Source organism: Rattus rattus, chromosome 14 (genome assembly GCF_011064425.1).
Source record: "Rattus rattus isolate New Zealand chromosome 14, Rrattus_CSIRO_v1, whole genome shotgun sequence".
Taxonomy (NCBI): domain Eukaryota; kingdom Metazoa; phylum Chordata; class Mammalia; order Rodentia; family Muridae; genus Rattus; species Rattus rattus.
Window position 1 is genome coordinate 11,665,549 of NC_046167.1, and position 27,129 is coordinate 11,692,677.

The 27,129-nt window shown below is 44.8% G+C and overlaps 1 protein-coding gene across 3 annotated transcripts in view; it reads right to left on the minus strand.

Moving 5' to 3' along the window:
* Window positions 1-27,129, minus strand: part of Camk1d (calcium/calmodulin dependent protein kinase ID) — a 399,640-nt gene that overhangs the window by 22,261 nt on the left and 350,250 nt on the right. For all 3 annotated transcript variants that reach the window (XM_032884303.1, XM_032884302.1, XM_032884304.1), the window contains exon 6: window positions 11,671-11,746. In XM_032884303.1, the coding sequence (XP_032740194.1) occupies window positions 11,671-11,746 (76 nt within the window). The remainder of the gene's footprint in view (window positions 1-11,670; window positions 11,747-27,129) is intronic.

Consider the following 27,129-nt stretch of genomic DNA (forward strand, 5'->3'; position numbering starts at 1 on the left):
TCCTATACTGAAGACTTATTCCTAAGATGGCGGCTCAGTTGACAGGTGGGTGGACCGTTAAGGAGTTAACATCATCATCGGGATCATCGAGTGAGGAATTCATTGCTGAATGGGCACCTAGGTAGTTGTAGGAAACAGGTCACTAGGGGCTAGCCTTTCAAGGTACATCCTGTCCCTAGCCCTGTCACCTCCCCTTCTGATCCCCATTTTTTGTAAATGTCTCCAGAGGAGTGTTTGGCATCCACAGAATGCATATGTTTGGATGGGATACTAGAATTCAGATTACCTCATAAGTAGAGAGGCTGCAGGACTGGGCAAGGGGCGTTGTCTCTCTGAATTTGCCACAAAGTCCTCGCATGAGCAAAAATGTTCTCTTTTCATTGAAGTATTCTCCATTTGCTATATTACCTGACGTCCTTTTCTTGCTTTCTGACCCACAGTGAACACAGGCTGTGGCCACCACTGTCCCCTCTCCTGTACCATATCATGTACCATGCACAGGCTCCTTTGGGGTCAGAAGATACAGGAATGTTGGTCAGGCACTCCTCTGGCCTTTATAAAATACTCACTGAGTATCAACTATGTCTAGGCATGGAACAAAATGGCCAGAGTGCTTACTGATATGGCATGACATTAGAGTTGGGGACAGGGGAACAGATGGTCAACATTAAATTCATTATGAAGAGGAAGCATGAAAACTAGATATGAAAGGTTAATTTAGAGCTGGTCCAGAGAACCTACATTTCTACCTTAATCTAGAATATTCTTTTCCCTACCTCATTCTCTATGCCGGACATGCTCAGGACTGACCTGCTCAGTTGTAAAGCTTTGGGTTCCTTGTCTAGTGATGTCTTTCACACCCCAATACCATGCAAGGTACTACATCTCTCCCTTGTGCCCTTCCTAGCTTCCCAGGTTCTTCTGTTGTAGCTCATGTCTTGGTTTGTATCTATGACTCACCATCTCTAGCTAGACCCTGTGCTCCCCAAAGGCATCAATCCTACCATGTTCATTTTTGCAATTCTGTACAGACTGGTACAAACCTCAGCAAAAGCTTGTTGGGGGACTGGTTCCTTAAACGCCTTCACCTTTCTCAGACTACCTTCCTTACCCTGCTCAGTCCTCTCTATACATGTTCCATTCTTTAAGAGCCAGCTCAAATCTCATCTCTTTTTTGGGGCATCTCAAGAAAATGTGAAAGATTCTATTTTATGATTATGGTTCTAATGTTTAAATGTTCACTTTGCTGATAAGTTCCTGAGGGAACAGAGACTATGTCATAAATGGTAGGGTTTGGAGAAAGGACCTCATTGTAGCCTTGAACTCATGATCCTTCTATCTCATCCTCCCAAGGGCTGCGATTATAGTTGTGTAAGATTATGACTGGCTCTTTGGTGTCCTGTGTTAGTACTTAGCATTTCTCAATCGTGTTCTGATAAACAGAAAGTGCTCCATTTGAAACATTTATGCATGTATGTTCATGTGCAGGAATACACGCGTGTGTATGTTGTCATAACATACACTTTAATAGACATAAGACATCACTAAGGGTATAGGTCAACGGTAGAATACTTCCATCTAGCATGAATGAGTCCCCTGGGTTTGATCCTAGTACCAATCCTAAATAGGGCTGAACATTTTAAAATGAGAAAAATTTCAACCATGTTTTTCTGAGCACAGTAATTTTTTTTACTTATTTAATTTTTTGTGGTGAATCACCCTAAAGGTCAATAGAATATAAATGATATTCTCCAAGACAACTGGAATGAACACGGGGAACTGTCAACAAATATCACCCAAGCTCCCATATGCCAAATTCCTGACAATATGTTCTTTACATCAAGTTCCCTCTCCATTGTTCCATCAGAAGCTAAGTATCCCACTGATGACAGAATTCACAGTTGACAGGTACTGTTCCCAGCCTGAGACCTTGAGTCAAATGCTTAGAGTATGATTGAAGTAGACTTCACAGTCAAAGAATTTTATCCTGGGGTCCAGAACTCATTATGCCTCTCTAAGACTCTAGGAAACTAAGTCTTAGAGAGAAGATGGTCTCAGGGCCACAGCTAGTGGCAAAACCTGGGTATGTATGTGAGGAACTGGCCTAGAACAAACGCCATTCTGATCCAATTCTACAGAGAGATATAGAACAATGAAATTGTGCAAAATGCTCATTATATAGCAATAAGTACGACAGGGCTGAGTCTTACTTTCTATAGTCTCACTTAAATGTAACAGATGGAATATTTAGTTTTCTTTAGTAAATCAAGCATGCTGAGTATGTCTTGCAAATGATAGTAACAATAACCATCATCCACTGACCATTTATCAAGCACCAAGCACTGGGCTACACACCCAATGAGAGTAACTTAAGGAAAAAGCATACATTGCCATCTTTACAGTGACATCCATGGCTGAATACCTAAAGGTTGAAATGATTCGACTCAGAAGGACTTACAGAAAGAAAGACTTAAAACTCTCCCTCTGCCCATTAAGCTATCCAACTGTTCATGCATTTACCTTTCTCATCTGGAAATGGAAAAGCAAAAAGACTTTTCTCCTTATAAGCATCCATCGAATGAGGCAATATGTGTAAGACATGAGCACTTGGTTAGATAGGAATCACCCAGTAATCTCATCTCTGGGGGTATCTACGAGGGTGCTTCAACCGAGAAGGAAAAACTCATCCTAATGGGGACAGCATCACTCCATGGGCTTTAGCTCCAAACTGACTAATGGGAGGAAGCCGAGTCAGAATATAACCATCTGTCCAGGGTTTCTATCGCCATGTCTTCCCCACTGCGATGGACTGTACTCTCAAACCCCTTCCCTCCTCTCTCTTCTCCTGTTCTCCTTTTTTTCCCCTTTGCTTGTCTCCTAGTCTTCCCCATCCCCAACTCTCCTTTCTTCCTAGTTCTGATGATAGGCCAACAGGCATCTATGCAGATCAACAATCCTCTGTGGGGGGAGGACTCTGTATCTCACAGCCCATGGGTTCTTGATGTATATCCCACTATGTTCTGCCCCTGCTCCCTTGCCCCCAAGCTCTCTCAATGTACTTGTGGCCAATTAGAACACAATTCTAATCTCCTAGCACATGGATAAGAGATAAGACCCATGAGTACTATGTTATGTGGAATTACATTAGATGCTCCCACATGTCTGAGCCAGGATTTTGCAGCCATGGTGGTGTGAGTTAATGTCTCCCTTTCCTATCTCTTTCCACACTGCTCTTTGTCACAAACGCTGCTTAGGCACCGCAGAGCAGGCTGACCTTTTCTTCTCTGTGCCCTTGTTTTATTCGTTCCACTACTAATTTTCTGCTTCTATACGGTCCCAGGAATAAATATTTCAAAGTGCAATAAAGTCCTTTTTGGATTATTCTGTGTGTTAGGATTGTGCTAAAGGAATTAAAAGTTCCTGATGAGTCCAGGGCCAAACTTTATTTTGTTCTGTATATGTGTGCATGCATGGTACAATTTTGTGTGTGTGTGTGTGTGTGTGTGTGTGTGTGTGTGTGTGTGTGTGTGTGTGTGTACTTTCAGGATATCTAATTCATGTCTATATTTCCCCCAGCCCAAGGAGAGTATATTCTGCCCACCATCTTCAAGTTTTAGATCTCTATAGTTGGAAGCTAGCTCAACTCTTTCAAACCAGGTTTCCAAGATTATATTCCTGATTGAATGATACATCTTTCCTCAAACACAGGAAGCCCTCTTCCTCCCTCAAGAATGGGATAGAGTGGGCTGAGGTTGAGAAAGGACCTTAAGATGTAGCTGAGTCTAGTAACTCTCCTACCTCTGCAACCCAATTATTGGAATAGCTGGTGTAGACCTCCATACCATTCCATCGGATTCTTAGAAAACTGGACCTCGAGGGGGATAAACCATCAATCTAATGGTCCTATTTAGAGGCTGTATTTAAGGCTCCTTCCTGGTATATTTCTACCAAGTTTCCAGTGCCCGGTGACTGTTGCCTATCCTGTGAAGCAGCCTCAGGCTTTTCCTGGTTCAGTCCCAGCATCCACTGCAGCACTGGCCTCCCACCTCACGACAGCCAGCAAGACTAGATTGCAATTTATGTTTGCTGTCTGTTGCTTCCAGCAGACAGCAAGTGCCTCCAAGGCCAGGGCCAGAATAGAGTCATCTCTGCACCGCATCCTATTGCCTGACATGTTTTAGACTCAGTCAATGTTAGGAAAGTGAATGCCTGTCAATCCTCTGCCCTCCATTCTCCAGGCTAAATATCCCAAAGCATTAGGCTGCTACATACATGACTGTTTCCAGATGATAAGAAAGCAGAGGAAGTGAATATTCTTCCATCTGGCCTAAGGCCGTGTATGTAGGTTTAGAAATGACTGATGCCCACTATTCTCTTCTGCCTTCTCCATCTATGCATGGTATTCTCTCTAGCACGGGGACCATGGATAACAGTAGAGACCACTCTGCCCAGTCGCTGACAGGGAATTGCATTCATTGCCATCCAAGGTGTACAGCTCCTTAACCTCAAATGTATGGCTACGGCATGCTCTCCTTGCTGCTTTGCATGCCCTGCACCCTCTGCCGGACATCAGAATATTTTGAGGAGATAGGCTAAACCATCTGGCACAGGATCTGAGTCTGGTCCCTGCCCTGAGCAGAGGAGAGGGCTTCATTTGCTCACAAAGGTCAAGCCTGACCAAGCAGGATTTGCAGCAGAGACTAAAGCTACTGAGACTCTCAAGCCTTAGCATTTCACATACATGGGACCCACTTCTTACAAAGGACAGAGAGGAGCCAGGGAGCCTTTCTGCAAGTGCTTGGAACACAGGCACACCAAGATGCCACCAATAAACCAAGCCAGAGTAAACTTAGGAATTATTTTAAACCCTGATGAACCAAGACGGTCAATGTCAAAACGACAGGAGGAGAGCAAGGGCCATCACTGTTGATCTTTAAAGCAAGAGAACGGAGGGCAGGATTGAACTGATCAGCTCAGGTCACCCAGACCCACCGAGAGCGAGAGCTATATGCTGGCCATGTTTCTCTTGACTAAGAAGGGTCACCTGCAGACTCATGGGTTCTAGAAACGCATCCAAGGCTGTCCATTGCTACTGTCCTGAACTCATGTCTGCACAGAGAGCTCTTGGCTTTAGTCCGTTTCTTTCGGATCATTTCCCAGGTGAGGGAGCATGATTCTTTGCTGCTACGCATGCCCTCTGACCTCGTGGGGGTAGGTCTGGGTCTCATTGTGATTCAATATATAGACACTTGCTTTTTGAAAGTCCATTCTGAGCCTCTTATCTGTGAGTCCATGCACATGGGTTATGAGTCTCTGATGCTTTTCCTTGGAGATAGAACTTTCTTTTTCCCTTCCTCTTCCTTCCTGTCTTTCCTCTTTTCCCTCCCTCACTCCCTTCCTTCCTTCTTTTGTATTAGGGACCAAATCTAGACCTAGGTCCTCACTGCTCTAACAGTAAGTTATCCTCAGACCTTTTAACTTTGTTTTTCAGACACGTTCAACCGTTTGAATCTATGCCTGGGAGTGGACCCTGTGCTCTAGTCCTCCCCACCCCAATCACACCCAGAGACAGCTTGACCTCCCCAGGAGTTCTGACACACCCAAGCCCACAGGTGAGTCCACCACTATGAGCCTTAATCCCTGGCCTAACTGGGACCTACCTGGAGCCCAGGGGGATGCAGGAACCCACGCTCAGCCAGGGACACATGGTCCTTTTGTATCTGCACCCGGGAACAGATAGGTTCTAAGTAACTCAGTCTTGCCTTGAACTTCCAAACCTCTTGCCCCAGTCTCCTTAGTGATCAGGACTACAGGCCTTTACCACTAACTTACAGCCTAATTTTTATAGACATAAATGGGGGTGTTGAAGGTGGCCTGAAAGATGCGATGGGCCCTACCAATTGAAGTTCGGGGTATTGTAAGATAGTCACTGCCTGCTGGTGACACAGCAGTTAGTGTTCTTACGTTTCTGAACCCGCCTGGTACCGAGAATCACCACTGCAATACTGCAACCTGGGCTGGGGCCCTGCGGTTATGCTGCAGTCTCTGACTTAGACACTTGACCTCTTGTTCCTTCCCTGCCACATACGCATTCCATCAAGAGCCAGCTGTAACCTGCTGGGACTGCCTTGGCTAGAATCAGCCTTTGTGTGAGGAAATGGACCTACCTGTGTGCAAATGAAGCGTTCTTGGCTTCATTCTTGAGGGATAATTAAGTTGTAAACACATACACAGGCACATCAACATTGATGGGACCTAGTTAGAAGAAGGGAAACGAGCGGGAGGCCAGAGAAAAAGCAAAGGTCAGAGGTCACAGCCAAGTCTGGCTTAGCCTGTTCAGGTTGCTTTTGCTGCCTTTGATCTACCAAGACTTCTTCAGCTTGGGGAGTGTGAATGTCCCTAGGATATTTCTCAGTTTTTCATCCCAGCAGAAACCCAGCATGCTCCTCTGCAACATGATGAATCTCTGAGTGTGATTTGGGGAAAGAGCCATCAATCTCCTTGAAGCGAGAGTTTGCTCCGTGAGACGTTCATGCACGTCTTGAGAAGGGAAAATCATTTCCTTGGCATTTGTCCTATCTTGGCTGGGTGAAGCCCACCACATTGGACCTCAGCACACACTCTTATCTTTCTCAGTAGCTTAAGCTCTGTGGGCAAAGGTGCTTCTTGTAAATCCTCAGTATCAGAGCAAGGTTCCCAGCAGGATCGGGACCCATCAAGTGTGCTTAGAGCCGATGAAAAGCCTTGGCAGAAAAATGATTTCTCCTTCCACATGACAGATAACAGAGGAATGAGTGAGGAGACCCAGGGAGAGGCAATTTAACAAGCATCTGCAGGGGCAAAATGAGCGATGTTTATGGGGTGCGCAGAGAGAAGAAAATGTGGTGATGTGATCCGTCTCTGTCATTTTTTGCTGTAGTCTAATATCTCAGTGTGACAGGCTGGTCGATTAAAAAATAATAGGGCGGTGTTCCTGAAATTGGAAGAGGCTAGCTTCTTTTCCACTCTCATGGAGAAGAAGAATGGGGGCTTGGTGTGATCCCCTGAGAAAGCTGGCTTCTCCGTGGCATGCTTGTTGGTTTCAGCTTGCTCCATAGCTGTGTGACTCCTCAGATGGTGGCTGGATGGAGGGCTACACAGGGTGGATCAACAGGGACACTGAAGTTGCAAGAGTCTGAGATTGAGATCCTTGAGTTTTATTTGCGTGTTTTCTGTGTGCTATACACATGCATACATGTTCATATAGGTATGTGCACTCCATGAAGAGGTCAGAGGTGGACCTCAGTCATCGTCCTCAGTTGCTTTCCGCCTTCCTTTTTGAGACAGGGTCTGCTGCTGAGTCTGGAGCTCACCAATTGGTCGGTCTGGCTAGGTAGTGAGCTCCAGGAGTCCGCCTGTCTCCATCTCCCCAGAACTGGGATTATGGACATGCCCCAGCATGCCCTTTTTATGTGGACACCAGGGAATCCAAGCTGAGGCCCTTAGTTTGGACAGCAAGCACTTTCCTGACCAAGCCATCCCCAAAGCCATGAGTTCAGATGTTAACCCTGTTTCAATCTAGTGTCAATTTTGCACTATCCTTATCAACTCGGGCCACAGGACCTTCCCAGGAAGATTCCACCAATCCTCCAAGTATCACAGCATACTTAGCCTTGGTCTGAATCCCTCCTCTGTTCGGATGTTTGTCTTTCCTTTGTCATCTTCCCCAGACTTCTACATAGACCTTGCATGGTACATCTCTCCTCACTGCCCAATATCCCTGTCCTCGATGACCTCCTCATGCCAACAGCTGGCAGAACACTCCAGCATGTTATCATTAGGGCCAATGGCCATCATCTCTTTGGTGCTTTCTCTGTCTAGGAACTGACCCTGGTGCTAGAGATAGAAAGATGACAAAGGCTAGGTGACCGCCCCAATACTAGTGATGTACACACCCAGACAAGTTGGGCCCATACATGGGATAAAATATCCCTAACGTTAAATTCACAGCTAGTGTTTTTCTACACACAATCATGTTACACAGAAAATTATACCCAGATAATTTTTAGACAGTGTCTTATTATGTAGAGACTGGCCTAAAATTTTCTACATAGCTCAGGGAAACCCCAAACTCCCAATGCCCCTGCCTCTGCTCCCCAAATGCTGACATTGCAAGAGTATGCTACTGACAATCAGCTGACATCTGAACACCCTACAGGATATAACGAAAATGACTGAAGTTTATTTACTCTCTGCTTGGGCTTGCCAGAGTTCTGGCTATCACCAAGGAAAAAGGGAGTCCTTGCCTACCATCTTGGAATCTGCCCACAGTCATGAAATCAACCTGAGGGTGTTTCCTGAGGGGAGAGAGTGGTACCAAAAGAAAACCATCGAGCATGTAAAGCAGAAGTCAGGAAATATGGCAGGTCTTCCTTTAAGACCAACTTGAAGTGAGCATTGTGTCCCATTGCTGGATTACCCACTGTTCAGACGTACCCAGATACATGTCATAACCGCACCTCGGATACATGTCATATCCGCATCTCAGAACCCTTCAGAGCTGTACATGGAATCTGTAGCTATGTTAAGATATTTTAATATGTCTTCTGTGTCTAATATGAACTGTGGTTCAAGGCACATGTGACTAAGTGCCTACTGCCAGTCTCCTCCTTACAGCCTTCTTCTCTAGCAGCACTGTGATTTTACTCTGGAAATTTCCCTCTTCCACAATACCTCCAGGCTGACTTGCCAAGCAAGATAATCCCACTGTCTTTGCCAATGGCTGGTTTAGAGAGGACACCAAAGAGATTCCCTCCATGTGCTCTCCCTGCTAAAGGAGGACACACCAAGAAAGGGAGCTGTCCATAAGCAAGAAACAGAGGCTGACCAGAAACTTTACTGGTCTTTGTTGTCTACAGAATTATGTGCATCCATACTGGGCATTGTTTATTCTTTGTTATAGCAGCTGGATCACTAAGACATCCTTACCTAGTTACAATAATGCCAAAGACTTTGTGTGTGTGTGTGTGTGTGTGTGTGTGTGTGTGTGTGTGTGTGTGTGTGTGTTGGAGATGCCATGGAGGCCAAAGAGGGCCTCAGATCCCCTGGATCTGGAGTTACAAGCTGTTGTAAGCAGCCTATCATTGGTGCTAAAAACCAAACTCTAGTCCTCAGTAAGAGTAACAGTGCCTTGACTGTTGAGCCATTTCTCTAGCTCCTTACAGAACACTAATCAATATTCATCCTCTGCAACTGCTGATATCCCTTTCTATGTCAAGATGTCAAGGGAAAAAATGATACTCATAAACCCAGGTGAGTGCGTTCCCCAGGAAGACCCTTCCAGATCACCAAGATCAGCTCCAACTGTTGGCAGGAAAGGCCTAGTCTTTCACTTACTTTTTTGAGCTTTCCAATCAAGCTGGGAGAGTCAGGACCTCTGAGGAGGGTTATAGCTGGGGAATTATGAGGCCATGGTGAATAACACTGTGTACTTCTAACTGTCTATTTACCCATGACCACCAGGTCTAATTGTATGTGTATGGTTTTGTTAGGGGAATGGTTTTACAACTGTCATTAGATTCTCAAAAGGGTCTATGTTCTCTAAAGCAAGAAACTAGTGCAGAGGATGCAGGATTAGTTACCTTTGTGTATCTGTGACCAATATTACTGGTAGACACAACTTAAATGGAGCGATTTTACCTTCACAGTTCAACGCAGTTGGGTACAGAGAGAGGGAGATGGAATTAGTGCTAGGGTAAGAGAGTTTTCAAGGACATATTTCCAACAATCTACATCCCTCAGCTAAGTTCCACTTCCTAGAGATTCTAGAATTTCCCAAAATAGTACCACCAATTGGGACCCAAAGAGTCTGTAGGGAACGTTTTTCCAGTTAAACCAGAGCAATGTTTGATATGCTTAGGAAATGAAGACACTATGAGGACATCTATAAGTGCACTCACATATTTCCATAAAGGAGAACCCTATGGGTTATATCACAGTGAGCCAAACTCCCTTTTGCAATGGCATGAACCCACAGCAACCATCACCCAAATCCACACTGGACTGCACAAACTGCCCCATTGAATGTTGCTGTAGAAAGATCATTTGCTTTCTTGGGGCAAAGTGGCCCAGAGGACAGAGATGCCATGAACTATCAGAAGCTTCTCCAGTCACAGTCCCTTCTAGCCTTTGGTGAGGGATGTTTGTTTGGTAGAGAACATCCCCCTCTTTGGGGATACTCAGGAGAGGAGCTTCATTTCCTATCAATTAAGCAAGCTAGTTGGGCTAAACCTGCTATAAAAGCCTATCACATAATAAATATTTGCAGATACAACCTCAATTAAAAATGGCTTTAGAGTAGGCTAAGGCAAAACAAAGACTAACTATACAGAGGGGAAGCACTGATCTTGATATGGCTGCAAGAGAATGGCCGATCCTGGAATATGTCAGGAGGGTAGGGCTAGAGGACATTTCCTGGATCGAGGAGGTAAGACCTCCAACCATGTGTTTTTGTTTCCATCTATTTTCTCCTAAATGTGATCTCTTTTGGAGATATGTTAGTATTTTCACAGTGGTTTTCAATGAACCCTCTCAAAGCCATGATGGCACAGGATAAGATTCTCTCTTATCAGCTAACAGGAAAAGGAAAATTAAACTCAAAATCAAATTGCTATTTTATTTTGAAATTCATTTTGTTGTTATTGTTGTTTATGCTTTTGAAACATGGTCTATCTCTCTCTCTCTCTCTCTCCCTCCCTCCCATCCTATATATATGTATGTCTGACTGTCTTGATACTCATTATGTAGACTACACTGGCTTCAGACCCACAGAGGTCTGCTTGCCTTTCTACTTTCCAAGTGTTGAGATTAAAGATGATTATTACCATGGTCAGCTACACTTTAAAAAAAAAAGATTTATTTATTTATTTCATGTATGTGAGTACACTGTAGTTGTTTTCAGACACACCAGAGGAGGGCACCAGATCCCCATTAGAAATGGTTGTGAGCCACCATGTGGTTGCTGGGAATTGAACTCAGGACCTCTGGAATAGCAGTCAGTGCTCTTAACCGCTGAGCCATCCCTCCCCTCCTCCTCTTTTTTTAAGGTATAAGATTGGTATGAATGTTGAACAGGGCTGCTGCTAGGAATGTATCACTAACATGGCACCTTGCTACATACATGTCAGTGGCTTCTCAAAGTGAGACAAAGAATTGTCATATGATATAAATATCAGTTCCATTTTTGGACTCATACATTCATGGCTCTGGTAGCATTATGCACAAAAGTCTAAAAGTTGTGGCAACTCAGTTGAGAAGATGAACTTAGGGTGGTCTGGAAAGTTGGGTGTCATCCCTGAAAGGAAGAGAATTCTGGCATATGGTTCAACACGGATGAACTCTGAGGACCCATAAGTGAATAAGCATATCATCAAGGAAGAACGGCTGTGTGATCCCACTTCTCTGAGGCCCTCAGAACAGCCAGGTTCACAAAGACAGATGGTAGAATGGAGGTTACCAGGGGCTGAGGAGGGGTGCTGAGAGCTGCTGTTGGCCGTTGGTAAACACTCTCAGTCAGATGCTGCTAAGGATGGACTTAATACTCCCAGAATGTTAAAAATCTCTGTTAGACGTATTTCACCACAGTCAAGCAAGTGGAGGCGAGGGGGAGCCATGGTGGTAAGCAATACTTACAGGATATAGGCGATCACCCCAATAGACCAGCAGTCAACCGCTTTGCTGTACGGCTTCTGGGCAAGAACTTCTGGCGCTGTGGACAGAGAAAGAAGATTCACAATGAATCTGATGACTTAGATACCAGAGGTCAAAGGAGCTTACCTGGACTTTTCGTTTTTCTGACTTTTGTTTTCCCATGTTGGCTCTTCAAATTTTGAGCCACCTGTGAGTCTAAAACTGGGCAGGGGGCTAAGGAACCTGAATTATCAGTGGCAGAATGCTCAGTCTGCACCAAGTCCTGGGTTCAAGTTCAAAGAACCCCAAGTTCCAAAGAGATTTAAATAGATATTAACAAACGGTTCATTTGTTAGCTTCTCTAAGTAAAAGGACATGGAGGTGTGTGTGTGTGTGTGTGTGCATGTGTGTGTGTGTGTGTGTGTGTGCATGTGTGTGTGTGTGTCTGGAAATAAATCATTCATTAACCGTTAACCGAAAACAAATGTTCTGTGCTAAGAACCATAGCTTCATTAACACTGCTGTGAGAAGGTAATACTTAGTTGGAGTGTGGAGTATGAACTGTACCCCCAAACTGATTCAGGACAGCATCTCTGTAGGATTTTGTGAGGTGCCATGGGTTCAAGGGTGACAAGCACTTTCTGTGCCTTTATAGAGCCTACAGCTCAGCAGAGAGAACAGGGGTCGGCCTGGAGCTACACTTGTTTCCGGATGATCTGTCTATCGGCACGTTCACCTACTCCTCTACAGAGTAGGGGGACTGCTTCTTAACCTCGTTTCATCTCTGAACCATTTATTCCATCAAGAGTCACTGCTCCCAGGGGTTTGGGTTCATTTTGTATCAGCCCTGACTCCCATGTTCCTAGCTCTGGGGCCACAGTTAAGGCTCAGGTATCCACCTGGTGTCTGCGACCCACAGCATCTGGTGCAGTTGGCGCTCAGTGTGGGTAAATACATATGAGGCAGTAGATCTCACTGACTAGTGAGATCTCCACTTTGGACATATCTCTGTTTGAGACATCTTTAGCACGTAAGTTACAGAATAATTGCGAAGGTAGAAAAAGTAAAAACAGAATCATGGATAAAATGATTGATAAAAGTCCTCTCCATGCCTTGAACTGTGGGATTTGGATGGCTCACTCACCCCAACATCTTTGGGGAAACACTATCACCGTGACATTCATTATCCTAAGAGTGTAGGAGGAGACAGGAGGGCACAGAGGAGTTGAGCCAGAATGTGGGCTCTTCCCCCTTAGTGAAGGATTTAATCTCACTAAATGCAACGCTTAGTACAGCAGGCAGCTCTTAAGTGTTCCCTGCAGCGAGGAAGCAAGAGCAAGGGAAGGAAACCGAGCTTCACAGAAGTGATCTGTCCCAAGTTCACTGTCAGACACAGAGAAGCAGGCCAATCGTTCGGTTAAACCATACTGTTCATCAGAGTGGGAACTTCCTCACTCTATACGAAAACTCCAGAAAATCCACCATGGGAATCTTCCTTTCATTCTCTTGAAGAGAAATAGCTCCCTGAGCAAGAATTGGAAGGTAGAGGCTGGAAAGAGCTTGCTTTGCACATAAAAATTCCCGGTGTGGAAGCACACATGGGATCGCCGTGGTGATGGGGGAGGGAGGCGGTAGAGAAGATGAATGCCGTGCTGAATGGCCAGCCTAGCCTACTTACTGAATTCTAGGCCAGTGTCTCAAATAACCCAGGGTGGACAGTGGTTGAGTTACGGCTGACAAGGCTATTTGTTCTCTGGCTTCCACACAAAGGTGCACATGCATCCACCCACATACATACATCGGCACATGCATGAACGTACACATACACACATATATAAAGGCATCCATTCAAAAGAATAGGAAAGTATGCAAACTCCCGTCGAATGGCTGCTCACCAGAGAGATGAATACAGCCCAGGGATTACCTCAAATCTCATTTTGCATTGCAGTCCTAGATCCCATCAAATCTCTTTTCAGAATTAAAAAAAAAAAAATACCAGAACAGAAATGCATTTGCATGTCTGTTCTTTTCTCTGCTACACTGGCCCTCATTAGCAAAAAGGCTTACAGACCTGGGAAGAGGTCGGTGAAGAGGGGTGGAGGTGGGGGAGTTGGGGTGGAGAACCCTCACTTGGAAGGGTAGGAGCCCAGTGCATGATGGGTCTTTCCTCACTCACTCCCTGCTAAGAGGATATTCCTCAGCCTCCTCCGTTATGGGAAGCAACAAAGGAGAGTCGCTTACCACAGTAAATGTCCTTTTGATTTAGGAGACTGATTGTCTGGTCTGAGTGGTTACCCCGGTGCAGATGGCTCAGTGACTGTCTGCAGGGACACTCTAGGGCCTGATGAAAACTTTATCACAGACAGAGGAGGCACCACACCATCTGATGACCACCCGGGTGTCCGGAGCAGAGTTGAGCAGCAGCCCTCAACTACTTCAAGGATCCCCAGGACGCATTAGCAAGATGGCCAGTCCACCCCCCCCCACTATGCCAGGTGTCAAATAGCACACAGGCATGGAGTGCTAGACCTACAGCACAGACCCACCTGTGCTGTGCCCCGTGGTGACAGACACAGATGGAATGGTCACAGAGAAGGGAGCTGCCAGACTCTATGCTGGCTGCTTACATAGTATCCAAGCAAGAGTCTATGCTGGCTGCTTACATAGTATCCAAGCAAGAGTCTATGCTGGCTGCTTACATAGTATCCAAGCAAGAGTCTATGCTGGCTGCTTACATAGTATCCAAGCAAGAGTCTATGCTGGCTGCTTACATAGTATCCAAGCAAGAGTCTATGCTGGCTGCTTACATAGTATCCAAGCAACGACTCGGCCCACGGCCTGAGCCAAGATGTCCAGTGCAGAGGAAAGAGACCTCGCAAAGCCACATCTCTCCCAGCCACCCACTCCTTCTGTTCTTTTCCCCTGCTGTGACTGTGTGCATCTCTAATGGACGGAACCCATTCCCAAGCCTCTGCTTTTAGAAGCGGGAATGTGCTGGTGCGAGCCCTTCACTTCACCTTGACTAGGAAAGTCACTAGCAGCCGGGGAGGCTGGCGAGGCCCTGCAGAATTCAAAACATGCAGTTTGACTCACATCACCTGACATGTTCAGATTTGCCTGTGTGCATGTGCACACATGTGGAGGCCAGAGGACAACCTGGGATGTCCTTCCTCAAGCAATATCTCTCTCTCTCTCTCTCTCTCTCTCTCTCTCTCTCTATCTATCTATCTATCATATATACATATATAAATATTGTGATAAGACAAGATATAATTATATTAAATATCTTATTATTTTAATTATATATTATACAGTGCATATATTATATATAAATTCATGTTACATATAATTGAGCATATATATAAATATATATAATGTTATAAATATATTATAGTATAATGTATAGTTAATATGTAATAATTAACTATATGTATATTGTATAATATTATATATAATATAATTATATAAATTATAATATATAACATATACAATTATATTATATATGTATAATAATATAAATATACTTATTGAAACAAGGTCTCTCCCTGGCTTGAAACTCACCAATTAGGCTAGGCTAGATGGCCAGTAAGTCCCAGAGATCTACCCTTCTTAGCTTCCATAGCGCTGGTATTATAATCCCATCACATTTAGCTTTAAAAATGAAAACCAAAATAAAACCATAAGTTTCGGGGATTGAACTCAGGTCTTCCTGCTCACAATGCAAGCACCTTCCCAGCGGAGCCACCACTCCAGGCCTGTAATATTTGGGTTCTTAAAGGATGTATTTGCTATAATAATTTTTATATTATCGTGTAGGGATTCCGCCTACACGATAAAGTTTGTAGCATCAATCACATGACTAGAAAGGTTTCTGGTTTGCATCTGGAGCATGGATATTAGGGGAAGTTCTAAATTATCAGTAAGCAAATTATCAGGATAACAAGATTGTGGATGAAAATGTATGTATTCATGCCAAACTTCTGGGCTCTTTTTGATGTTCTTGTTTAAGTTATACTGATGACAAAATGCAAGTAACTTTTAATAAACGTGTAGGGCATAAGTTGCCTTCTGGTGAAGTTCTTAATGCCCTGGTAAGTAAAATAGGATGTGAAATATGACCTAAAATGCTGGGCAAGGTGGCTGCTGATTGAGGAAAGATGTCCTCATCTGTTGTCAGTCTGAGGCCACTCTGAGCTACTAAAGAGTTCTTGGCCAGCTTGGGCTACAAAGTAAAACTTTGTTTCCAAAGCAAAAGACCAGAAAACTAAAAACAAGATAAGATAAAAAAACAAAAGAAACAAAATGTAAAAAAGCACTTTGCAAGCCCGGTTCTCAGTAGTTCCAAGTACTTAAACCCTGTGACAGGGCTCATACCCCAAGGGCCCGGGGTCTCATCTCACTAACAATGTAACTGCTGCAACCCCGGGACTTTAGAACCTTGTTTGGAAAAGCTCGCTGCAATGGCTTTCAATACTTTCCTTTCATTTTACCAACGTTCTTGGAAAACAAAATCTCAGGGGCAGTAATGAGTGTGTGCACATGCACGCACACAATCTCTCTCTGTGTGTCTGTCTCTGTCTGTTTCTGCCTGTCTCTCTGTCTCCGTCTCTGTCTCTGCCTCTACAGGTTGACCTGGAGATCAAATGCTAGAAACTCCCAAAGCCAGCTCAGAGATTTTCTCAGGTTTCTCTTCTGTTTTGCTGACTCTACCTGCCCCTTCCCATTTTCTGTTTCTTTTACCTGGGCAGTAGCAAGGAGCTGAGCGCTTACTCTGGTCTTTTCTGAGGCCACCTTTTATGGCAATAACCAGTCAAACGCCTTAGCAATGTCTTATGGCAATAACCAGTCAAACGCCTTAGCATCAGTCTCACACCAATTGGCAAAACGCTTTTGTAATTCTTTTACAAAAGGAAATACATCCACAGCATTCAGTTGACAGCCTTAGGGAGGACAAGTTTCTAGGTCAAGGATGTGCAGAGCAGCCTGGGGACTTAGGAAACAGCGCTCCATGAGCCACACTGCAGGGTGCCATGTGCCTAGAGATGCCAAGGGATTTTCCTCCTGAGGAGAAGCAGTTTCATCTAAAGAATGCAGCAGAATTTACGTGTGCTGGGAAATCCAGGCAATGAGGTGCAATAAGATAACCCTGTCACTTTTCAAAGAGTGTTGTTTCAAACCAATTCACCTAAGTGCAATTAATGACTAGGGTAATAAAAATGAAGGCCCCTGGCAGAACAAGCTTAGGACGTGTTCTCCTGGCACCACCTTGACAGAGATCCTTGTGGAGAACGCAAGGTGTAGAGACACCCAGTTACTTGAAAGTATTGAGAACAGATACGTGGTAGATCCAGTTCTCTGATTGGCTCAGTCGCCACTCAGAGAGCAGGCGGGGGCTATGGAGTGGGAAATCTGCTGGAGTGATACACAGCTGGGTCCTTCAAGCCCCTCCCCCAAATCCTCCAACATGCCAGCCGCATAGTTCACCGTGTCTGATGTCCCCCATCCCTGCTCTGAGCACCACACTGTCACATCCAGACTTCTGTGTCCCTGCTGGAGACAGGGACACAGAGCAGCCAGTCCTTTTTAATTCTGGGATGAGCACAGCCTACTCCAAGTGAAACCCAGCCTAGTTGCCACATAGGCCATCCTTCTTACGAGATGATTCTTTGAATGTCCACACAAGTGGGTTATAAAGAGATTTACCACTTCAGGAATGTTAAGTGGGTTGGGGATTTAGCTCAGTGGTACAGCGCTTGCCTAGCAAGCGCAAGGCCCTGGGTTCGGTCCCCATCTCCGGGGGGAAAAAAAAATCCAAGAATGTTAAGTGGGTACATCCAATGGTGGGTGGGGGGAGGAGAAGGGAGGAAGAGAGAGAGTGAGGGAGAAGGAGGAAGAGAGAGAAAAGAAAGAAGGGAAGGAGTGGAGAAAGGAAAGTAAAAGAAAAAAAATAAGCCCAATGGATTTTAAAATACCAGTTACTGTTCATTAGGAAATATGTATACTGACTGAAAGCAAGACCCAACATTTTAGGATCAAATGATTTCTGACAAGAGTGTGTCTGTTACTCAGAACTCCTCCTCTTCCTCCTCCTCTTCCTCCTTCTCTCCTCCTCCTCGTCGTCCTCCTCCTTCTCTTTCTTCTTCTCCTTCTCCTCCTCTTTCTCCTCCTCCTCCTCTTCTTCCATTAATTTATTTTTTTATTCACTTTACATCCCAGTTGCAATTCTTCCACAAAGACATTTCAGAACTGCTAGGTTTCACTCTAATAAGAGAAGGGTGTTCCTTTTTTGAGGTAATACCTCAGAACGTCTTCCCTCACTGGGTTTAGTTACTGTTCATTTAGCTTTCCTCACTGGTCCTTACGGAAACTTACTTGGCTTAGAACAGAAAATCAGAGCTCATCTATGAAAGCCTGCAGCCTCGGCAAGGCATCAGAGCATCCCACAAGCTGTCAGAGTTCTCCACAGAGGGAGCCCTCTGGATACCCACGCTTCTCTCAGGGCTCTTAGAAAACAGTAGGTCTAGAATTTAACACGAAGGGATTTATTACTGCAAGACGCAACCAACCCACATACGGAAAATTCCACTCTGTGGGCAACGGTGTCTAGAAACCAAGCTATTTTATATTGACTTAGGGAACATGTTCCTGGTAAGGGTGGGGCCCCAGAGACGTGGGGAAGAAAAAAGAGAATTAATTGCATGGGCCTTTCATCATCTTGTTTTTAAAATAATTTAATTGCTGATTTATTTTTCTTGATAGGGAGTCAGGAAAAGGATGTATCTAAGTAGAAAACAGAGAGGAGCTATCCTGTGCGGGTGGGGACATGGGGCTTGATTCTACGAAGAACTACAGTTTCTTCCTTTCCCAAGCCTTCCAGGACATACTCAACAGCAGCTCCCTCTGTGAGGGTAACAAAGAAGCTATCATTGTCACCCAGTTCAAGTTCACATTGGAGGTGATGTCCTCCCCTTCCTCTCAGCACATCACAGGTGATCACCTCAGTGGGTGAAGGACTGACTGCGGCAAAGTCAGGAGAGTGCAGCCCGAGAATAAAAGTCAACGATCTAGAACCAAGGCGGTTGGGGAGCATTGCCCGCTTTGTGCAATTATTTCAACAGTGGTAACTGGAGTGCCTCCATTTACTGGGCTGGCTTTATGGGGCAAGGAAGTGACTCTGGCTACTGCTCCAAGGAACAGAGTGTTCCTCTCCTCCTGGGCATGGAACTCAGACTGAAGCCAAGGAAGTAACTGGACACCAGCCACGGGAGCTGCCTTCTCAAGCAAGAGAGTAAGGAAACGGAGACATTTCAGAGGAGCTCAAGCAGAATGTGACTGAAAGTCTGACGTTACTGCATTCACTCTAAACCTCAGGGTGCCCATGCCTGCAATCCTAGCACTTGGGGTAGAGGTAGGAGAATCACAAGTTCAAGGTCATCCTCAACTATGTGTAACAAATCCAAGGCTAGCCTTAGCTACCCGAAACCCTGCCTCGAACCAACTAAAGGCAACTGTACGTTGTCAGCACCTGGACTGAAGCAGAGTAGATTGATGGGTAGGCTTCTCCGCCATTTATCTTAGAGATATTATCATCTGTCCAGGTGGCTGTGCCCTGTTTTTCAGGGTGCCTGTCACTCTGGTTCAGAGTGAAAGCTTTAGTGAAAAGAATGCACTGTCAGTGGAAGAGCTGAATGTGACCTTTCTTCTCAGGAAGCACTCTGAGTCCAAAGTAGTGACCTGGTCCTTCAGGAAGATGCAAGGAGAAGTCTCTGCCAGAGCAATGACGATGGAGAGTTTCAAAGAGTGAGCAACACCGCAGTGACAGAGGTGGAGAGAAGTCTTGGATTACTTAGATTTATGTGAGACAGGGTCCTGTGTCGCCAAGGCTGGCCTCAGACGCATTGTGAACATCAAGGATGACCTTGAACTTCTGTGCCCTTGCCTTTCCCTCCCAAGGGCTAGGGGGACTGGTATACACCACTAAAGGTACGTTTTGGGCTGTGTTGGGATTCAAACCCTGGGTTTTGACCACACTGAACGAGCACTGTCCTAACTGGGCTGTATCTCCTGTGATGAGTTCTTTTACACAGCGGGAAGGATGAAAGTTCAGAGATGAGAAAAATAAAAGTTCTAGAGATCAAGGGGAATAAAACTCAGCTTTTGTGTTATTAGAACGCCAGGCGTACATTTTAAGAGGGTATTGGGCCTTGAGGGAGAATTTCATTACAACAGGAAGGGATGATGAATGTTCTTAGGTCTATTTTAGGAGAATTCGTAGCAGCAAGATTTTTAAAGCAAACAAACCAATACACGATGAAGGAAATGTCCTGAAGACCTTACCATGTATTAGAATCTGAATACGGCTAAGCTGGGATCATAGGTACTGCTGGTACCTGGGAGACTGGGCTGGGAGGACGATGAAATTAGAATGAAACCTTTGTCCTTAACAAGATCTTTTATCGAAAAAACACACACACACACACACACACACACACACACACACACACACACACACACACACACACACACACACACACACACACACACACCTGTTAAATCCAAATGACAAACCAGACCAAGTGACCATCTGAAACACAGGCTCATCCTTCACCATGACTTCCGTCTCTCTACCTCAGAGAGTGCAAAGTTCTTGGGGGCAGTTCTAAACTCCCTTTGTAGCTATAAATTCCTTTGCTGTTTCTTATCCATGGCTTAAAGCTGTAGTTTACTAAAAACGGCTATTGCCAACGGCACCAGCCCTCTCTGATGTCCCACTATCCCCTTGAGTTTGGTTTCAGGAATTGAAGGTCCCCATGAATGCATCCCCTTGGCTGGTAATTACCTTTTGGACCTAAGCTGGGATTACTATGCCAATTCTACTGAAGCCAGTGTGTGGAAGATGGCTGGAGAGAAGAGGCTAAGGAATAGGAAGGGAGTGAAAAATCAGGAAGTAGCTGGGATGTTGAATGGGGAAGCGACTTGGAATTCAGTGGGCTGGGAGACTGGAATGTTTGAGTAAGGAATTTTGGTGCAGTGTGGCAACAGATAACTGCTATGTTGGTGTAACAGATTTGGCCTCCTACCCTGTCTGGTTTAGGACTAACCAAAGTACTTTATTCTCAAGGTAATCTGTCCTTCTGAAGTCTGACAAGAAGCTACAGTTGGCTTTTTCTTGTGATCTCTTGGACCTTCATGTTTTAAAAAATATTGTGGTAAGAGGAAACATGGATTTAGGATGGGACATTGAGCTTAGCCATAGGGTGCTGGCCTAGCATGTGCAAGTCACTGGCTTTGATCCCCAGCACATTCTACCAACAAGGAGCGATTTAGAGTGGCCATACATGCAAGGCTGGGTTTATTCTGCCTACATTCCAATAATGAGCTTTTTGTCCATATCTATGCTCACTCCTGTGAAGAGGGATGAAGAACAAAACCCGGTTGCCTAGAAGTCTTCCCATTAGGGGGGCCCTGTCTCTTCTAACAAGTGGAGTCTAGTTATAGCACACAGCAGGGGATGTTTGCTGGGGGTCATCACTGTCAGGATGGTGTGAAAGAAAGAAATGGGAAAGTCTCATTGCGACCATCTGCCTACCATCAGCTCTGCACGACAAGTTGTCGGCTCCATAAAATCTCATTTTAGCTCTGACCTGGGAGAAGATGAGGACAATGAGGGAATGCATCCAGTCAGCTGCCAAAGAATAACCCCGAGGGAGAGACCGAGAGCAAAGCAGTGCCCAGGAGAATCTACCACAGTGAGGACAGGAGCTCTGGACAAAGATCAATGCAGACTACTCAGGCTGCCGAGGAGAACAGAGAGGGGAGATGCCATCAAATTAATACAATTTCCTCCTGTCTGTGTGACGAATAGGCAATGGCAGGAGTTCCTTGGCATACGGCCATCGTATTTCTACAGAGGTGTATATATCCTGGAACTGTGGCCATTGCATTTCAACAGAGGTGTATATATCTCGGAACAACAATGTTCCACTAGCCCCTTGAATTTGGTTTCAGGTGTGAAACGTTCCCACGAATGCATCCCCTTGGCTGGGAATCACCATTTGAACCTAAGCTGGGATTACTGTGCCAACCCTACTGAACTCAGTGGTAGAACACTTGCTCAGAGTGGAGAGGACCCAGGTTTTAGCCTTAATACTGTCCCCTTCCCCACAAAAATTAAAGAGGATACCTTGTCTAGCATGTTTGGCTATGTATGATAAAACAAGAACCTATTGTTCCCAACAAATTGGGACCAATAGAGGTCCCAATATGCAACATTGGCAGAGGTCTGTAACAACAGGCTTTCAGGAGCTAGGGTGATGGTGCAGTTGGAAATGTGTTTGTTGTAGGAGCATAAGAACCTGGGTTCAGACCCCTAGGCCCCAAGTAAAAACCAGCACTATTCTATATTAGAGGATAGATGACGAGGAGGAAGAGAGAGATTCCCCATAGCTTGCTGGACAAGCATTCTAGGTCCAGGGAGAAACCAGATCTCAAAAGATAAGGTAGAAGGTAAATGTTGAAGACACTGGATGGTGGCCTCTATTCTCACACAGACACTCGTGTGTATGCACTCACCTAAGTGAACATGAATACGTGCTGCATACATGCATGTACACATACATGATCGTATGCATATACATAGTCATATACATAATCACACGCACCATCCACACCATCTATATCATCTACATCTACATCATCCACATCTACATCTATAGCTACATGCCAAAACCAAAAAACAAACACTTGCATTAGACCTGCAATGACTGGTACCAGTTACAGGCTAGATTATCTCGAGGATGCTGGGTTCCGATACTAACATTGTAAGGTTGTAGGGATCCATGCTTCTGGTTTCCAAGCCCTCTTCCAATCTTAAATCTCAACCCAAGTTTTAACAATTCAGTGGTCTCTGAATTCTGCGCATTCCTCTAACTGGGTGGGAAAGGGAACATCCCTAGAATGCTGGCCAAGCGTCCTCTGGCTTCACCGAGGGAAGAACAAGCCCAGATGTTCACGCTAATGCAGAAATAGACTGACAATGCCTGCTGTGGTTGGGCTAGGGGGCTAAAGGAAAGTTTTGGAAGGATACTGGCATAGTCCCTTGTGTGGAACACCTGAGACTCATCAGTCAGCCATGATTAACATTTTGCTCATGTAGTTCTGATTGTAAAGAAAACGATGCACCCAGGCACCAATAGTCTCCCCCGGTTCTGAGTCAAGAGCCATCTGGAAATGGTAGTGGTGTTGTGGGAATAAAATACTGCAGAGGCATAAATTGTTGCTCGACCTGAGCTGATAATGAAAGCTCTCACTCAGAACCATGGCGGCTGAGGCAGAGTCTCCACACCAGCCACCGTCCTCCCTCTACAGCAGCACCCGGTAGGAAGAGAGCAACATGGCGCCCTGTTCTTGAGAGACACAGTCACCTGACTGGTTCTTCAAAGTTTATTATTGTTTGTTATTTCTCAAACCAGAGGCCTGATGGGGTCCTTGAATCTGAGCATCCACGAATACACTACACACACACACACACACACACACACACACACTCTCACACATGTGCACACAATGAGAACCACATAACATACCACTCATAGACATATACCCCCTCCACATCACACGACACACATACACACACATATACACACACCACACACCACATACACATAGCACACACATACACACACCCCATACTATACACACATACACCTATACACATACACACACATATTCACACACTACACACCACATACACATAACACACATACACATACCCCATACTATATACACACTTCCATACACATACAATCACATGCACACACACTCACACCTACACATATCCCACAGTACACACATTCACACACCCAACATATCCACACACCCACATCCAAGTCCACATGCACACACTCACATGCACATGCTCACATGCACACACTCACGTGAACACACATTCACAAATACAGACACCATGCACCACACAATACAATACACATATACCACACATACTCCACACTACACACATACCACGCATATACATACCATATTCACACACATAACATATACATACATATACCACACATACCCATACACATATATACATCTACACCACACGCCCACAGTACACCCACATAGCACACACATATATACACACATACATACATGGCACACACATATTTTCACCCTCTACACACACTAAATACAGACACCACACACACACAGCACACACATCTATGTATCCCCTACACCACACAACCCCACATGCATACATACACACACTACACACTCACAGACACTCACACATACAAATATACACACAGAACACACACACATATATGCATCCTTCACACCACACATACTCACAACATATATACACACAGAACACACATATATGCATAACACACACCCACACACACACATAAACACACATACGCTCTCCCACACTAAATAACTCTGCTGTCACCTCTGTTCATTATCAGTTACATGACTGAGATAAATGCCTCCTGTCACATACTCTGTGACCTCAGGGGACCCATTTGGACATTTTAGTTAATTCCATAGATCAGACGCTTTGACTAAACTTCTTAGTTGTGACTTTGTCTCTTGTTGGTGGCATCAAGGAGAATGGAACCCTTGACTTAACTAAACGGATTCCATATCCAGAGCTGTATCATACTGACAGACAGCGTGTCCCTCTGAGTAGCCCACTGCCACCAGATGGACCGATTATTTCTCCTCATTATTATTACCAGAAAGAACTCATTTGTAGCAGCCTGTTCTTCAAGCTAGAAGAGTCTGGTTCTTTCTCACAGATGCTGCAGACAGCAGCAGAGAGGAGTCCAGGGCTTAGGCAGATCTCTTGGTTGTGCTAGATACTGATGATCCCTCTTCTTACCAGGACTTTACAGTTTGCTTGTGAAATACACTGCTTGTGTTGTATTTGAAATACATAACCATATGTCCACTTGACTTGTACTGTACGCCTCACCATAGATACTTGCAGTAGGAATGCAATACCAGGGATGGAGTGATGGTTATTGTCACCTTTTAGTGACAGTCTGCATGGTCCCCATCTCCCTCTTATGAAAGTATATATAGGGACAGGGAAGATGGCTCAGTCAATAAAATGCTTGCTGGGCGAGCACGAGGATCAGAATTCTGCCCCTATTGTGCAGAAACCAGCTGTGGTAGCGAAAGCTTGTAGTCCCATCACTGGGGAAACCGTAGGAGGATCCCCAGGCATGCTGGCCATTCAACTCAGCCCAGTTGACATGCCCTAGGTCCCAGTGAGAGACACTCTCAAAGATAAGGTGGACGGTGTGTGAGGACTCACACCTGAGACAGTCTTCTGACATCCATCTGTGTGTATACTCCGTTCACATATACACCCCTTACCTGTGTTTCTGAGATAACGCGGGGTGGAGTCACTTACTTCTGTCCCTACATAATCTGTCTCCTTCCCACTCAACTGTAAGGGTATGAGAGAGTAAGGATTCTGTCTACTTCTTCTTTTCTTTCTCCTAATGTGTGTGTATGTATGTATATATACACACATTTATACACACATATATACATACACACATATACATACACACATACACACATATATATACACATATATACACACATGTATACATATATACATACACACATATATACATATACACACATATATACACACATATATACATACACACATATATGCATACACATATATACATACACACATATATATGTACACATACATATACACACATATATACACATATATGCACACACACATATACACACATATATACATACATATATACACACATATATGCATACATACATATATACACACATATATGCATACACACATATACATACACACATATACATACACACATACACACATATATACATACACATATATACATATATACATTCACACATACACACATATACACACACATATACACACTCACACATATATGTTTTCATTCTGTTAGGATCCCTCAAATAATTAATTTTTTGAATATATGAGCAATACAGCAAGCAGTACAGCATTTTTAAATTTGTGGAGACAAGGTCTTGCCATTTAGCTCAGGCCAGCCTCAAATTTTAAATCCTCCTGCCTCCGCTTCTCAAGTGCTGCAAAGATGGGCGCATCCTGCCACAACTTCATCGCCATCCTGACAATTACCTGTTGGCTTTTGTTTACTCACAGCACTGAATGCTTGAGTAGGAATCTCTACCCAAACATCAAACAGTGCATCGGAGAGAATTCAATGAATGTGTGTTGAAGGAATGAGTGTAAAGAGAAGTTTTTAAAAGTGTCACGAGCCTTGTGCTTTGTGTACAATTTGGCATATGTGTCTGTACGAAGGTGAGTAAGACACACAGCCTTTGCTAGAGCAAAAGCCACAGTGTGGTGAAGAGACAAGGTAGACACGGACCCAGGTTCAATCTGATCAGAAACCATGCACTGAAAATGGAGAAAAAGAATTCGGATGCTGAAGGAGAGGGTGAGGCAGGGTGGCAACCAGAAGAGGGTAGGGTTCAGCTGGATTTTGATGGATGCATAGGAGATTGGCATGGAGACTTGAGGGTAGAAAAAGACCCACTTTGGCTGATGATTTCTCAAAGACCACAGAGATATGAGCGCCCTTTCACTCTGGGTGTTGTTAAATATGAGCAAAACCAGTAGCTATATTTCTATTGCTCTAAGAGAATTCAGTATTTGGCAACCAAATCACACAAGTCCTTGCTTACCTGCCCTTTAAACAGGAGTCACTTTAAAACACTGTCCCTGAGTCCATCTGCTTTGACCATAGCAAGAAACCAAAACAAAACCTGCAGGTGGCGGCCACCTAGAAGCGGGGAAACTGCCATCCCCACAGGGGAGCCAAGAGTCAATCTAGAAAGCTGTAGAGTTTTCCAGTATCAGAACTAAAATGAGATCGGCGAGGTGCACGTGTGAGTAAGAATATTCTGTTAGCTCAGGTACGCCTCAGCTCAAAGCCAGAGAGAAAAAAACAAAAAACAAAAACTGGAACAGAGCGATGGTACCCTGGAGCCTGGAGAGGATGGCTCACCCCCTGGGCACTTCTTGACCAAGAGACTGAATCTAACACAACTAGCAGCCCTCATTTCTAATACCCATGATTCCTGGTTGGTGGAAGAGAATCCTTGTTCTCTGCGTTCCTCCTTTTTTCAAAGATGCCAAGGATGTACTTTCTCATTCACCCCGCGGCTGCCTGCGGGGCAGCGTAGACGGCGCACAGGAGAGACCACACACCATACATCCTTGCAGCTCTGCGCCAGCTGCGCATGCGCTTGTCACTCACACACCTCCCTTTCTACAGTCCCCACGTTCCACAATCCCACCCATCTATGCCCCACCATATTATCATAAGGCGGCTGGTTGACCATCTGTCCCTCTCTTGAGTCTCTATGGTCATTTTAATGACTCGGTGCGCATACACA